Consider the following 14,506-nt stretch of genomic DNA (forward strand, 5'->3'; position numbering starts at 1 on the left):
TTAATTGTTCTGCTTTATCATTACTGTTTGATTGAACTGATAACATGTTAACCAGTGCCTTATTGTTCCACTGAGTTGATCACCCACTCCCACGTTTCTGGGGCGGTGTTAAACACCCACCAGACTCTGTCTTAGGTTCTGATGTTGCAGATGTGGATGCGACGTCTGAGGCAGAGCGGGAGATAGATGATGATGAGGCTGCGTTCTCGTATATGCAGTTTTCAGACGGGTTCTAGCGAGCCTTGGTCTGATGCGTGGGATCTCTGGAATTATTTTTGAGAATTTAAATGATGTAACTTGATACTTATAATTTTGTTAAGTAACACTTTCATACGACCTGGTTGTATATGTACTTCAGGGATTTACATTTGTACACATATTTTTCTATAAGTCTTCCGCTTGCTTTATTCACTTATCCCTGAATCATATCTGTGTTTTGGCTTAATCTATTCCATGTTTTATGCACTAATACAGTCAACATACATCCATCATTAAATATGTTGTATAAGTAATGTTTTGGAACTCGGGAACTGAGTTATGCTCGACCCCCGAATTTCAGGGCGTTACAGCCATTGCAAGGAAAAATGAGGATGAATGTCAACCATAGGTTTGTGTATGGAGCCACCATGGTATGTATCTTCCATCACACATGTTTAATAGGTGTGACCCACCACGATGAAGGTAAGTTACCATATCATCATTGTAAAAAACTCTTAAAGATTTTAGGTCTAATTTTCCAGTGTTTTCATTGGCATGGTTCATTTAGGGGGTGTTGGGATTGTAAGTTAATTAATATAAACTACTTATGCCCACCATATGAATACTGAGAAAAACAACTGCAAAATTTGATGGTGACTATGATCAAATGTGTTTTTAGTTCTTCAACGACAAATGTCTTCGATAATTTGAAATTGGATATAAAAAAATTAGGGTGTGAAAGCCTTCGTTTCTCATTTCTACCTCTCGCCCTCTCTCCCGCTATTTGAACCCTAACCCTAGTATGGCGTTGCCTCACGCTTTCTCTCTCTTTCTCTCTGCCTCCCTTGATCGAACCCTAGCCCTTGCCCCCTACTCTCTCTCTCTCTCTCTCTCTCTCTCTCTCAGCGTGCTTGCTCTCTGCGCTCTGTCGACATTCTCTCCTCCTCGGTTCACTCCCTCTCTAGGTGCTCTTTGTATTGCGGTAAGCCCTAACCATAGCAGTTGGGCCCCACTGTAATGTATATGGGGTCTACTGTGGCCCCATTGTGATGTTAAAATTAACTTGTTTATTGTTACTGGAAGTTTGAAGCATTGTTTAATTGTATCCACTATTTTGGATTTCATGTAATATATACATTGTTTTGGATTTCATGTAATTTTTACATTATTTTATAGTTCCTGTAATATGTAATATATAATATGTCTAGTTTTTGGATTTCATGTATTCTATACACTATTTTGGAGTTCATGTAATTTGTTTACTATTGGATTTAATGTAATTTGTACATTATTTTGGAGTTTATGTAATCTGTTCGCTTTTGGATTTCATATAATCTGTTCACTTTTGAATTTAATGTAATTTTTCCACTATTTTGGATTTCATGTAATTTGTATATTATTTTAGAGATCATGTAATTTGTCTATTGTTAGATTTCATGTAATCTGTACACTATTTTGGAGTTTATGTAATCTGCCCACTTTTGGAGTTAATGTAATCCATCCACTTTTGGATTTAATGTAATCTATCCATTATTTTAGATTTCATATAATTTGTACATTATTTTGAATTTCATATAATCCATACATTATTTTGGAGTTCATGCAACTATCCATTGTTAGATTTCATGTGATCTATACACTATTTTGAATTTCATGTAATCTATCTAGCTTAGGTATGCACAAATCATACATTCAATGTACTGATTGTTTTTCACAAATGATGCATTTTAGCAACAAATTTCAGCTTACAAATCACGAAAATTTATTCTAATTAATCGCTTTGAGTTCTAGGGTACCAAAAATCAGCTGCATCTAAAACTCAAGTGGGCCATACCATATGAAAACATGAAAATTTATGCCTAAAATATGTAAAAACACTTGGTGGGGCCTACCTGAGCTTTGAAATGACATAAAATTTGGTGTGACCCCTCATCCAAGTGGGCCACTAAAATTTATTGGATCCCCCCATCCAAGTAGCCCTATGACTCATCATTGAAGGTTGCATTCATCCATTTTGTACAACGTGATTGGACTTCAAGTATCATGGGCACAAGGGTTCTCGCATGATAGACACTACGCCAAAACAGTGCGAAAATGACTGTCCAGGCATGTATATGTAAAGGCATGCATGTGTTATTGGTTGGTGTTCAAAGCCGAGCATGCTAGTTTATATATGCATGGGTTTTTGGTTTCTATGATGGGCCCATTCTCTTATAAGCGTATCATATATGTATGGCTATTAAGGCCACCGATGAGGCCCATTAGGGTGCATGATTGATGTAGGGCTATAACTCGCTTCAGGGCCTGGCCTATGCAAGTTTTGAATTTTGGGCTGTTTGTTGTAAATTTTACGGCTTAAATGTCAGCAGATTTCTTTTTTGCTAATTTAACTAAATCCTCATTGGTGAATTTTAATTATCTTAAATAAATTATATATTGATTTGAAATCAATCTAATAGTTATAAAATTTTAATTAAAAATTTATTGAGATTTTAGTACAAATAAAATTATTTTTCTCTCTTTACTAAAAAAATTCTCTTGGGTATGTTCTTGTCCATTTCTTTCTGATCCGGGTGTCAGATTAATTCTATAACCAAGGTACACCAATGGTCCAAATATTAAATTGTCCAAATAATCCTAACCATCCATCAAATGGATATCAAAAATTTGATTAACAATAAAATAGTCAAGAATTTATAAGTGGAATCATATGGATTAGATAATCTGATCAGTGTAAGTTTTGGGCTATGACCCACCAAAAATAGGGCTTAAAATTTGGATGGTCTAGATTTCCATGCACACATCCCACACTTACAACTGCCATACATCCATATATAGCATATTCACACCATGATGTTAGTTTCCACGTACATAGCATTTTAGTAGTAATATAGAGAAGATCATACAAAGAAGACAAGTAAAACACATGATTTCCATTGCATTTGCCCAATAGACCTACAGGAAACTACACATTCACACCACAACAGTTTTGTGATTGCATTGTAAAACATGAAATCCAAACCATTCAATGCAATGCCCCACTTTACACCACAAAGAAAGAGAAAAAAGACAACAACACCATGAAATTCAAGTATTGGATCATGGACATGGGCCCATGAAGTTCAAGTATTGGATCATGGACATGGGCCCACTTTAAGGCTTTCGGAGCGCTAAAGCCGACATCACGACCAACAGCATGAAGACAATGGCTGTGACGAAAGATGCGACCACAGCGCCGCTGATTCGCTGACAAAAGTCATTGAATTGTTGGCAAATTGCGATCCAGTTCGCTTTGGAATTCCCAGTGTGGGCCAGGTAAACGATCGCCGCGGCTGAGGAAGCTGCAGCGGATGATAGGGCAACCATCACCTGCAATTTTCAATATGTGGATGGACATTTTTGTGATGTATCAGATAATGGGTTTTTTTGAGAGTTAAATGAATAGAATACTAAATAGGCCAAATGGGCGGTGGGCCCAAGCCCAAGGTGTTGATTCTTAGGTCCCCACATTCATGCATGGGCTTAGCCCATTTGCCTGAAATCAGGACCGATAATTACCCATGATAGCTACTAAAGGGCTGAGGTTAGCCCAATATGGCCCACTGCTCATGTAGGATGTGGATGCGCCTGTATTGAGGCTCCGGCCGCATCTTGAATAGAAAAAGTTGTGGTATTCACGTTTATTTCGGGTCGAAAATCAGGCCCAGGCTCGGACAGTTGTGGACTTGGATCATAGCCTGATGGCCCACCCTGCAACTGAGAGCCCTACACGGGGTCATTTGAGGAATTACTGGAATCCATGAGACAAGGAAGCGGATTGCCTGTGACCTAGGGCACAGAGATATACTTGTGCCTGGGCCGTGTGGGGCCCTGCAGAGATGTCCATGACAAATCCACTCTGTTCATCTGTTTTGAAAGAGCACAATAGGACATGATCGTAACAATCAGGCAGATCCGACAGTCAGGTGGGCCACACCAACGAAACAGTGAGAGCAGAAATGTCCACCGTTGAAACCTTACTGGAGCTGACCATGATTTTTATATACCATCCAAACCATTCATTGGGGTATATCAGGCATGGGACGACTCTACTTGGCAGACTGGACTCATCTGACCCGTTTAGACCCGACTCGACCCAAACCGAGAGGGTGAGTCGATCTGAACCGAGTGGACTTCGTCCAATTCGAACTCAAACCGAGTCAAGTTCGGGTCACCCAGTAACTCGACTTGACCTAAAATTTGACTTGGTACTGACTTGACTCAATTCGAAACCCGACTAAAAATAAATAAACCAGATCTGATGTTTCATATCCGAGATGCCATGTAGCTTATGAAGAGGCTGCAATTTCAGACGGTGCACTTAGGTTTTGAGCTGTGATTTCAGCATGATACCTACTGTACCCGACCTGACTCGGTACTTGTGATCAGGTCGGACTCGGTCCGAGTTAGTCCAGGCCAAACCCATACTCAGATCGGGAGAGGGCATGCTAGACTCGGTACCGAGTTGGGTCCAGTTAGGGTCATGTCTATTTCAAGACCAGGTTGAGTCGGGTCAGCCCTAACTCGGTCTGACTCGACTCGATGCCCGGCTTACATAGGGCTATTTCGGTCGAGCCCAAGCATGTTTATTTCGGGTCAAAAAAGAGGTCCAGGCCCAGGCCCAGACAGTTGTGGACTGGGCCCACAGACTGATGGTCCACCTGGCAACTGATAGCCCCACATAGGGTCATTTGAGGAATTACCAGAATCCTTGAGACAGATACAGCCTAGATTTTGAAATTCCGTGATATTTTCACAGAACAGTATTCCAATGTTGAAAATTCTTTTTGCACATATTTATAATTTTAAAATTATTTATCAGTATATAATAAAGATTTTTAATGTTTTATTTTCTACAAGATTCGTCATAATATCGTCGGAAAAACGTGCAAATCGGAAAATCTCCCGCTAAAATCCCATCAGAGAAATAGTATAAGTTTAAGGTTATTTCAATAAGTTTGACTAAAGTTTTGAGGGTGATACGATAAATGCTATAGATGGTAAAGTTGTCAATTTTGAAAGTGGACATTCTGGGAATTAATGGGTAAATACTCAAAAGAAGGTGTTATTTTGCAAATTGCAATACAATTGTTACAGCCATTTCGGGAACAAATCGACATTTTCAAAATTGACAAAAATAACGTCCAATGGTAGGAAATATTGCCAATAAAACCTTATTAATGATCTAAAAAGATCTCATGCTTACTGTGTCAAAAACAAGCAATAGGAGCCGTGGGCCCACGGTATGTGGACGGACGATCGTGATGATGGAGAATGGCAGGGAGAGCACGAGGTAACCACTCACTATGGCGTTGGCGATCACAAAAAACCTGCATGAATTGAAAGATTAAGGTTCTTAATATATTTTAATTATTCAAGGGCTATTTTTGTCATTTAGAAAACAGAAAGGCCATTTTTGTTATTTTCATATACTCTTCATATTTGATGAAATGACCTTAAAGTTCCAAAATTAACATTCACTACAGTGTAGCCTGTGAAGTATGAACTATCCATATAGTCCAATCAATGCACTTACGTGGCGATCCGAACCATCCAATCACTGGGCCACCACTTGGAATGTCTAATACTAAAATTATACCTTTGGCAATTTCTAAATCCTTTAAATGGTTGTGATTTTCGGACAATGGCCCATTCCAGAGGTGGGGAGGAGTTTTGGGGAATATGATTGTAATCCTGCAATTACCAGATGGGTGCAAGATCCATGCGGCTTATCAAGTGGGCCACGCTGAGTATGTGCCATTCATTGAAAATCAAAACGGATCCGATGACCGGTGGGCCACACATGCATATTGAATCAGTGGAAAATGGACCGTTGGTCTTTTTCTTTTTAGCCCAACTGTCCATTTATTCAACATGTGTGGCCCACCTGATGTCTAGACCAACCTGATTATGGAGCCAATGCACGGAATCATATTGGCTACTCCCCCATGCCACCGGCCAATGGCTGATGGTCGGTGCACTGTGGGCCCCACCATGATGTATGTGTTTCATCCATGCCGTTCATCCATTTTTAAAATCATTTTAGAGGTTGAGACCAAAAATAAGAATGATATAAATATCAGGTGGACCACACGATATGAAAACAATACTGATTGGATATCCACCATTAAAATCCTCCTAAGGCCAACCGTACTTTTTATTTGACATCCAATCTGTTGATTAGGTCATACAGACCGAGATGAAGCGAGAAAACAAAGATCAAATTGGCCCAAAAAGTTTTTAATGGTCAACATTCATTCAAAACTGTTTCCTGTAATGTGATCTACTTGATACTGGGATATACCTCATTTTTGGTCTCATACCCTAAAATGATCTAATAAAATAGATGGACCGCAAACACATACATTGGGAGTAGCCAATCCGTTTCCCCAATGCACAGCTCATGGTGGGGCCCACCTAAGGTTGTAACTAACTTAGAACTAGAAGAACTGAGCATGGGCACACTCCAAAAATCAGAGCAGTCAACATACACCATTGATCTGTGTGGCCCACCTGATGGACGAGCCTAATTTTCGACCAATGCATATACATGGTGGGACCAACTTAAATGAGAGTATACTCACGTTAAAGCGGGGAGATCGTCGTAGCTAGCTCGGAACTGAAAGAACTGAGTGAAGAAAGGGAGAGTCTGGTCGGTGGTCCCCATGGTAGTAGTGGCGGCGAGAGCGGCTGCGACCGCAAGCAACCGTAGAAGGAAGTCGAAAACGGCAATGCCTTTCTTCCATCCTCCTTTCGTCGTCACTTTCTTCGCCGCCGCTGGTGGAACTGCCGGAGCCGGCGCTACGTTGGCCGGCTTCCCTTTGTTTTCGGCGGCAGTCGAGTCGGCCGGTATGGCGATCGTCGCCGAGGAAGACATTGTATTGGAGAGAGAGAGAGAGAGAGAGAGAGAGAGAGATGGATGGATGAAAAGCATTCATGTGAAGGTCTTATATAGAGAGAATGGAAGAGAGATTTAGTTATGGAAATGTATACACCCTTTTTTTAATAGTTACACCCCTTTTGTGTACACATTGCAGGAAAATAAAGGGTGTGTGTTATCAAAAGTTGGGGGTGTAAATTGTTTAATTTTAGTTAATGGAGGATTAGTATAATGAGAAGTTAGTTATTTTACTTTGTGGCCCATCTGATCATTGTCGCGATGAATGCTTCACGGTTCGTTGCGAGTGCAGATGGTGGTGCAGGATATAAAAAGTGGTGGGCCCTATTGTAGTAGATGACCCAGGTAGATTGACCACGTCAGAGATGCAATCTGAGCTGTCAATTCGTTGGCTTTAAATGGACGGTGGTGACAAAAAATTGTCAAGAATCCATATTAGTAAGCTGATGGTGTATTAAGAAAATGCTAGTGTTATTCTAGCTGTTGTAAGGCCCACTAGTTGGACGGTCCAGATTCACTGGATATTCAGACATATGTAGTGTACAGCACGATGAACCATGATTGATTCATTGCGGGATGCACTGGAATAAGGTACTGAAAGTTGGGTTGTTGCACAGCTTAGGGAGTAGGAAGAGAGTTGTTGTTAACTTACTCCATTTGCAAGAAGCTGGGTTTGTAGGGCTCGTTTAGTGTTCCTTAGGACTACCTAATATGGTACTCAGTTCAGTCCTTGGGACTTTGATTGGCCCATTCTCGATGATCTGAACCATTCATCCTGTAGGTCCCACTATGGATGGACTGTGGTGGGGAAATGTACATTTCTAACAGTCATTCTTATACAATTTAACTTTTTTCTCATTTAATGTATTTTCTTGCCATTTTTCTTTATCTGTCCACTTGACGGTTCATGGTGGGGCCCACGGATCTCATTACTGGCAGATATTTTTCTAAATGCATTTTCGATAATTTTTTCAACGATTGAACGGTTCTGATTACGAATTGTAGTCACAATGTGCGAAACATGGAGCACTCCTGCAAGTTACCGGCATTTTTTAGGCTGCTTCTTGGACGAGGATTGCATGCTGACCGTCGCTACTGCTCGGCGTTCTGTGGGTCCAACATGATGTATGTGTCGCATCCACACCGTCCATCCATTTTTCGAGATCATTTTGGGGCATGAGACCAAAAATGAAACGGATCGAGCCACAAGAAAACAGTGGTGATTGAATGCTCACCGTTAAAAACTTCCTAGCGTCCACCGTGATGTTTAATTCCCATCCAACCTGTTGATAAGGTTACATAGACTTAAATTAAGGGAAAACACAAAATTCAGCTTAATCCAAAACTTTTGTGGCCACCTAGAAGCTTTTAATGGTGGAAATTCAATCACCACTGTTTCCTACAGCGTGGTCCACCTGAGATTTGGATCCGCCTCAGTTTTATTTTTTTGCCCTACAATGATCTAGAAAGAATGGATGGACGGCATGGATAGAACACATACATCGTGGTTGGGCCCACAGTATGCAAATTTCTTTGTTGGAGACTCCAGCGTGCGTTTTTCACCGTTCCTAAATGCTGATGGCTCCACCACACTAATATTCCAGAGATGTAACTCTATCCTGACCGTCAAAATTGTGGGCCCAATTGCAAATGGACAATATCCTCTCCATCACATAACCATCCGATAGATGGTCTAGAAAATGGTCGATGATGCGAACTCAAAAGCTGATCTCAGATGATTAAGATCGTCCAATCGGTAGAATTTTGAAGATATGCCCATCACCGTTGGATCCCCCGATTTGGTCAATCTGGATTAATTTGCACATATGCCACGTGGACGGTGGATGAATAATCACTATTAATTTAGGAAAATGGTCAATGGGCGTATCCTGTGCACCCAGATGACGGCTATGGTTAGCTAGAGGTGGTGCCTACAAGATAGACGATCTGGATCAACGGTTGAGCCTTTCCCATTATATCAATTTGGACAGGGCATTTTTTATTTTTTTATTTTTTGTCAGTGAGCAATGGTCAGGATCACTCAATCAAAGTAATCCTGGCACTAATGTGGGGTGCAATGGGCTCGGGTAGGAATGGATTGAGGTTCAACGGTCAATAAGCTTGACCTAGGTTTAAGAGAACTTAACTCACAGCCCAAGCTGACAAAATTCCACCTGAGGTGCCCAACTCAAAACATGTTAGAATTGCTCTATGCTCCATCTGGAGAATTCATTACATGCAATATCTGCACAACATCTACTCCATCGACTAGATGTGTCACCTCAAGAAAACCTAGGGATACATAGATCAGCCCATCTAAACTGAGGTGGGTCACAATAACGTGGGAGAGACTCCAACCCTTCCTTTTCTCTATGGTCCACCTTAAGTTGAATGATTTTTGCCCAACCCTCTATCTTAAGCTGGAAAAAGGGTTTCAAGTGGCCTAAATTGGATTCCATATAACGTGGGATGGGTTTTCAAAGGACTCTCGTGAGTCCTAATGAGAGCTGGTTTTTGGGAGAAAATTTATTCTTCCACCATAAACACATAACATTTGCTTGACCTAAACCCAGCCTCATTTCAAATTTGGTTGGATTTTAACAACCCTGACTCAACCCAAGGACCCCGACAACTTGACCCTAACTAGGGTTGGGTCGATCAGGTTTGAGTTGACCCATGCCCAAGTTGCTATTCTACAGGCAAGGCATGCTAGTGCAATTTGGAGCCATGGTGATGCCAAGGGAGAAAGGATACTTTGGCCGAGTGGGATAGGTGAAACACGATCACACCTAAAAATCATTTATTGTTTTTTTTAATTTTTTACGTACACTCACACCCACCCACAGACGCTGCTTAGAGTTGTACACAAGTTGAGTTAGCTTTGTCGGCCCGCTTCACACGAGTCAAAATTGGATTTAGACTGAGTTTTGGTGTTCGACGAAATTTCGAGTCGAGTTAGACCTTGTCCGACCTCGACTCAACTTGAATCAAACCTCAACTTGAATTGAATCAATTCGGTGACTCGGTTATTTTGATATTGATGATGATCATTGAGTAATTGATGAAATGACTCAACGAAGTGTTGTTTTGGGTGTATACATTCTCTACAAGATTGGTTGGTGGCGAGGAAGATGTGAATATGAAACAAATCACTAAAAATAAAAAAATAAAAATTTACATTATAAAACTATCTTCATATCTTGATTTTGATACTGCCTACCAAGTATTTGATGAAATACCTGTAAATTGCTGCTACTTTTTATCACGTGAGAAATTGAAAGTGCATTCTATGTGTTTGAGAAAATATTGCATAGGATCAAACTTGGCTCAAATTGGCCCAAGTTGATGACCAAACCGAGCTGAGCTGGCCCGTTAGGCCCAAGGACTAAGCTGAGCTGAATTCAAGCTGGGATTTGTTACTAGCCGGGCCGAGCCAAGCCGTGCCAAGCTCGACTCAGTTCAAACCGTGTACAGCTCTAACCACAATGAGTACTCAAACCTTGACATTTGTGTTGAAACTCTTGTCAGTTTACTACTGAGCCATGAGTAGAGACCCGCACCTAAAAATCACTCAAATTTTGCTAAAAATATCACTTTTTTGGTTATCTTATTATGATATCAGTGGGCATATGTTAAACAATAAGAAAATGTAAATATTGGACAATCTTAGTCATCAAACAAGTGTCTTATAACAAGAGGTTTAATATTATTTAAAAATCTGATTTTTGGCCATCAATTCATAGATGGGAGATTCCTCATCTGGTAAAAGGTACTCTGAGGTTGAGCTCATGGAAGCTTCCCATGAGAGGGAATTAGGTGTTACCTAGTAATAACATAGTGGGTGTTGTACACATCCTAGGGGCCATGTTGATGATTTGTTGTATATCCATGCCATCCATCCATTTCTCCACACCATTTTAGGAAAGGGTACCAAAAATTATGCAGATTCAAATCTCGGGTGGACCACACCATAGGAAATAGGAAAGGGTACCAAAACTTATGCAGACCCTCAGGTGTTGTAGACGATGCTGGTCCAAGTGGCAGTGGATCCATCTTCCAAAGCAGTGAGCGGGACGCCGATTGTGTAGTGAGCTTAGGGCGTGTTTGGGCAGTGGGATTATAAGGGATTAGGTGGGATGGGATTTATGTGGTCCCGTGCCAATTTCACTCCATGTTTGGGAAGAATTGAAAAGTTGGAATTAGGTTAAATAGAATTGCATTGGTCCGTGCCAATTTCACTCAATGTTAGCAAGTTGTGTAGGTCCCACCATGATGTGTGGGCTATATACACACTATCCACTCATTTTTCGAGATTATTTTAGAGCATGAGCCAAAAAATCAAGTAAATCTAAAGCTCAAGTGGACCCCACCATAGAAAGCAGCGGGGATTGAATACTTACTGTTGAAAACTTCTTTGGGGGCCACATAAGTTTTGGATCTACCTCATTTTTAGACCCATACCATAAAATGAGGTTACGAAACAAATGAACAGTTTAGATATAACACATGTATGTTATTCTCATTAATTTCAAATGATGGTGGGTATATTCATTCTATGTACCACCGTATTACCAACAAAGGATGGCATTAATCTTATCCTATGGCAACTAAACTCTGTGGGGTCCACCGTCATTTATATATTTTATCCGCTTAGTCCATCCATTTTACCAGATAATTTTAGGGGTTGAGCCCAAAAATTGAGCATATAAACTGATAAAATAGACCACACCGAAGGAAAAAGTTGAATTGAATGTCTACCATTGAAAATTTCTTGGGGGCTACAAAAGTTTTAGATCAAGCTTATATCTGTCTTGTCCCTTCATCCATGTCTCTATGATCTTATGAACGGGTTGGATGACAAATAAACGTCACCGTGGGGCATAATAAGGTTTCACGGGTGGAAATCATTATCCCCATTGTTTACTGTAGTATAATCCACTTGATATTTAGATACACTCCAATTTTGGGTTCAACTCCTTAAATTAGATGGAAAAATGGACGGACAAATATATATATATATATATATATATATATATATATATATATATAAAAGGTGGGCCCAATTGAGTTTATTTAGTATGATCGTATTAAGTAACTCTTCGATTGCATTCTACCCCCCTCTCTATTCCCAAACAATAAGTTCTGTGGGCACGGATTGCATAGTTACTCACTACGCTTAGTGCACTGAGTAAATTGTGTGAAGTCCACCATAATTTATGTATTCTATCCAATTTGTCCATTCATTTTACCAGATAATTTTAGGGCTTGAGCTTAGAGGCATATAAAATGTTCAAATGGACCACACCACAGGAAACGGTTGAATTGAACGTCTATCGTTGAAAAATTCTTAGGGGCCACAAAAGTTTTGGATCAAACTTATATTTGTGTTTTCCCTTCAGCCATGTCTATATGATCTTATGAATAGGTTAGATGACAAACAAACATCATTGTGGGCCTAGAAAGGTTTCAACAGTGGAAATCGTTATCCCCACTATTTCCACTGTTATGATCCACTTGATCTTTGGATATGCTTCAATTTTGTAATCAACCCCTTAAATTAGATGGAAATGCTGATGGACATCGTAGATAGACCACATACATTTAAGGTGGCCCCAATTGAGTTTACTCAATTTGATAAGAGACATGGATTGCGTCCTATCCCCCGGTCTATATCCCCGGACGGAAGCCAATTACCTACGTACTGGTTGAGTAGCAATCTCGGTATGAAGTGACGTCAACAAGCTATTTAGGCCCCACCATGATGTATGTGTTGTATCCACACTGTCCATCCATTTTGAGAGACCATTTCAAAGCATGAAACAAAGATTGATGCAAATCCAAAGATTAAGTGGACCCCATGATAGAAAATAGTCGGGATTTAACGCCTACCATTAAAAACTTCTTGAAGGCCACAAAAGTTTTCGATCAAGATGATATTTGTGTTTTCCCTTCATCTATGCCCTAAACCCTAAACCCTAAACTCATAAACAAGTTTAAGATCAAATAAATATCATGGTGGGCCTAAGAATGAATTAACGATTGGCGTCACTATTTCCACTGTTTTCTACAGTGGGGTTCACTTAAGATATGGATCTACTTTGGTTTTTAGCTCATGCTCTAAAATGATTTCTTCAAATGGATGGATGGTGTTATACAACACATACACCGCGGTTGGCTTACAAAACTTGGTGACGTCACTTTAGCAGTATCTAATTCAGGTCCGCCCTGCAGTTATGTGCGTGGGCCACTGTGATGTATCATATTTTTTTTATTTTTTATTTTTTTTTAAATTTTATTTTTTAAACACATGCACCCACATACCCCCACACAGGTACTCAAACCCTCGACCGGGTGTTGAAGCCTACCACTCGGTAAGAGTAAGGACCCCGTTATGTATATTTAAATCCAAGCAGTCCATCTCTTTTATCGTATCATTTTAAGGCACAAACAAAAACTTGAGGCAAATCAAACGCTCAAGTTGAGCACACCAAATAATAAGCGTGGTTGCATTAAATGGACGGAGCATTAAATGCTAATTACATTAAATACTAGAGTCATGTTTGTTGTGGTCCACTTGAGTGTTGGATTTACTTCAATTTTTCGTCGGTGACTTAAAATGATCTGAGACAAGTGATGAAAGGCTTGGATATACAGATACGTTACGGTGGGCCCGCCCACAGAACTGCATGTCCGGGGCTGAGACGGGCGGGGGTAGGACGCAATACGGGTCCCAGCGAGAGTATCGGATGCGGATAGTGTAGCGAGAACACCCGCTGTAGCGTGGAGAGTAAGCTCTGTGGAGTTCACTTTGATGTATGCCGTCCATTTGTTTTTACACATCCACCATTGAAACCTTCGCAGGTCCCACATTAATGTTTATTTATCATCCAAGATGTTCATAAGGTCACATATACATGGCTGAAGGGAAAAAACAAATTTCGGCTTCAGTCGAAACTTTTACAGCCCTCAACAAGTTTAAACGGTAAGCGTTAAATTTCCGTTTTTATTCCCGTTGTTTGATCCAATAGAGCTTTGGAAATGTTTCAATTTTGGAAAACAGCACTCTTAAATGAGTTGAAAAAATGGATGGACAGCGTGGATGAAACATATACATCACGGTGGCCCTACAGAGTTTACTAGCTAGGCTATAGCACCGTGAGTAGGGGTGTACATCGAGTCGAACTAACTAAGTTGAGCTGGCCTCAGTTCAACTCAGCTCAGCTCTATTTGGTCAGCAGCTTGGGCCAGCTCGGGTTGAGTTCGAGCCAAGATTGAGCTGAGTTTTCTATTGAAGCATTTCTATAAACACCTTAACTATAACTTCAAAATCCCACCGTTTTATAAATAAAGGTAATGGTTTTACAGATACTT

At 40.3% G+C, this 14,506-nt stretch overlaps 1 protein-coding gene across 1 annotated transcript; it reads right to left on the reverse strand.

Annotated features, from left to right (window-relative positions):
- Window positions 1-3,124: 3,124 nt before the first annotated feature.
- Window positions 3,125-7,133, reverse strand: LOC131235109 (casparian strip membrane protein 2-like). The gene is made up of 3 exons (XM_058232237.1): window positions 6,822-7,133; window positions 5,444-5,567; window positions 3,125-3,567 (listed from the first exon to the last, which is right to left on the reverse strand). The coding sequence occupies exons 1-3, from the start codon at window positions 7,112-7,114 to the stop codon at window positions 3,352-3,354; spliced, it is 633 nt and encodes a 210-aa protein (XP_058088220.1). The 5' UTR covers window positions 7,115-7,133; the 3' UTR covers window positions 3,125-3,351.
- Between the last annotated feature and the right edge of the window lie 7,373 nt (window positions 7,134-14,506).

This window comes from Magnolia sinica, chromosome 19, assembly GCF_029962835.1.
Source record: "Magnolia sinica isolate HGM2019 chromosome 19, MsV1, whole genome shotgun sequence".
NCBI classification, from domain to species: domain Eukaryota; kingdom Viridiplantae; phylum Streptophyta; class Magnoliopsida; order Magnoliales; family Magnoliaceae; genus Magnolia; species Magnolia sinica.

Excerpts from the sequence above, each read along its gene's own strand:
- LOC131235109 (XM_058232237.1), bottom strand. The coding sequence starts at position 7,114 with ATGTCTTCCTCGGCGACGATCGCCATACCGGCCGACTCGACTGCCGCC. Across the intron at positions 5,568-6,821 it reads GACGATCTCCCCGCTTTAAC|GTTTTTTGTGATCGCCAACG; the intron begins GTGAGTATACTC and ends CAATTCATGCAG. Across the intron at positions 3,568-5,443 it reads TATTGCTTGTTTTTGACACA|GTGATGGTTGCCCTATCATC; the intron begins GTAAGCATGAGA and ends TGAAAATTGCAG.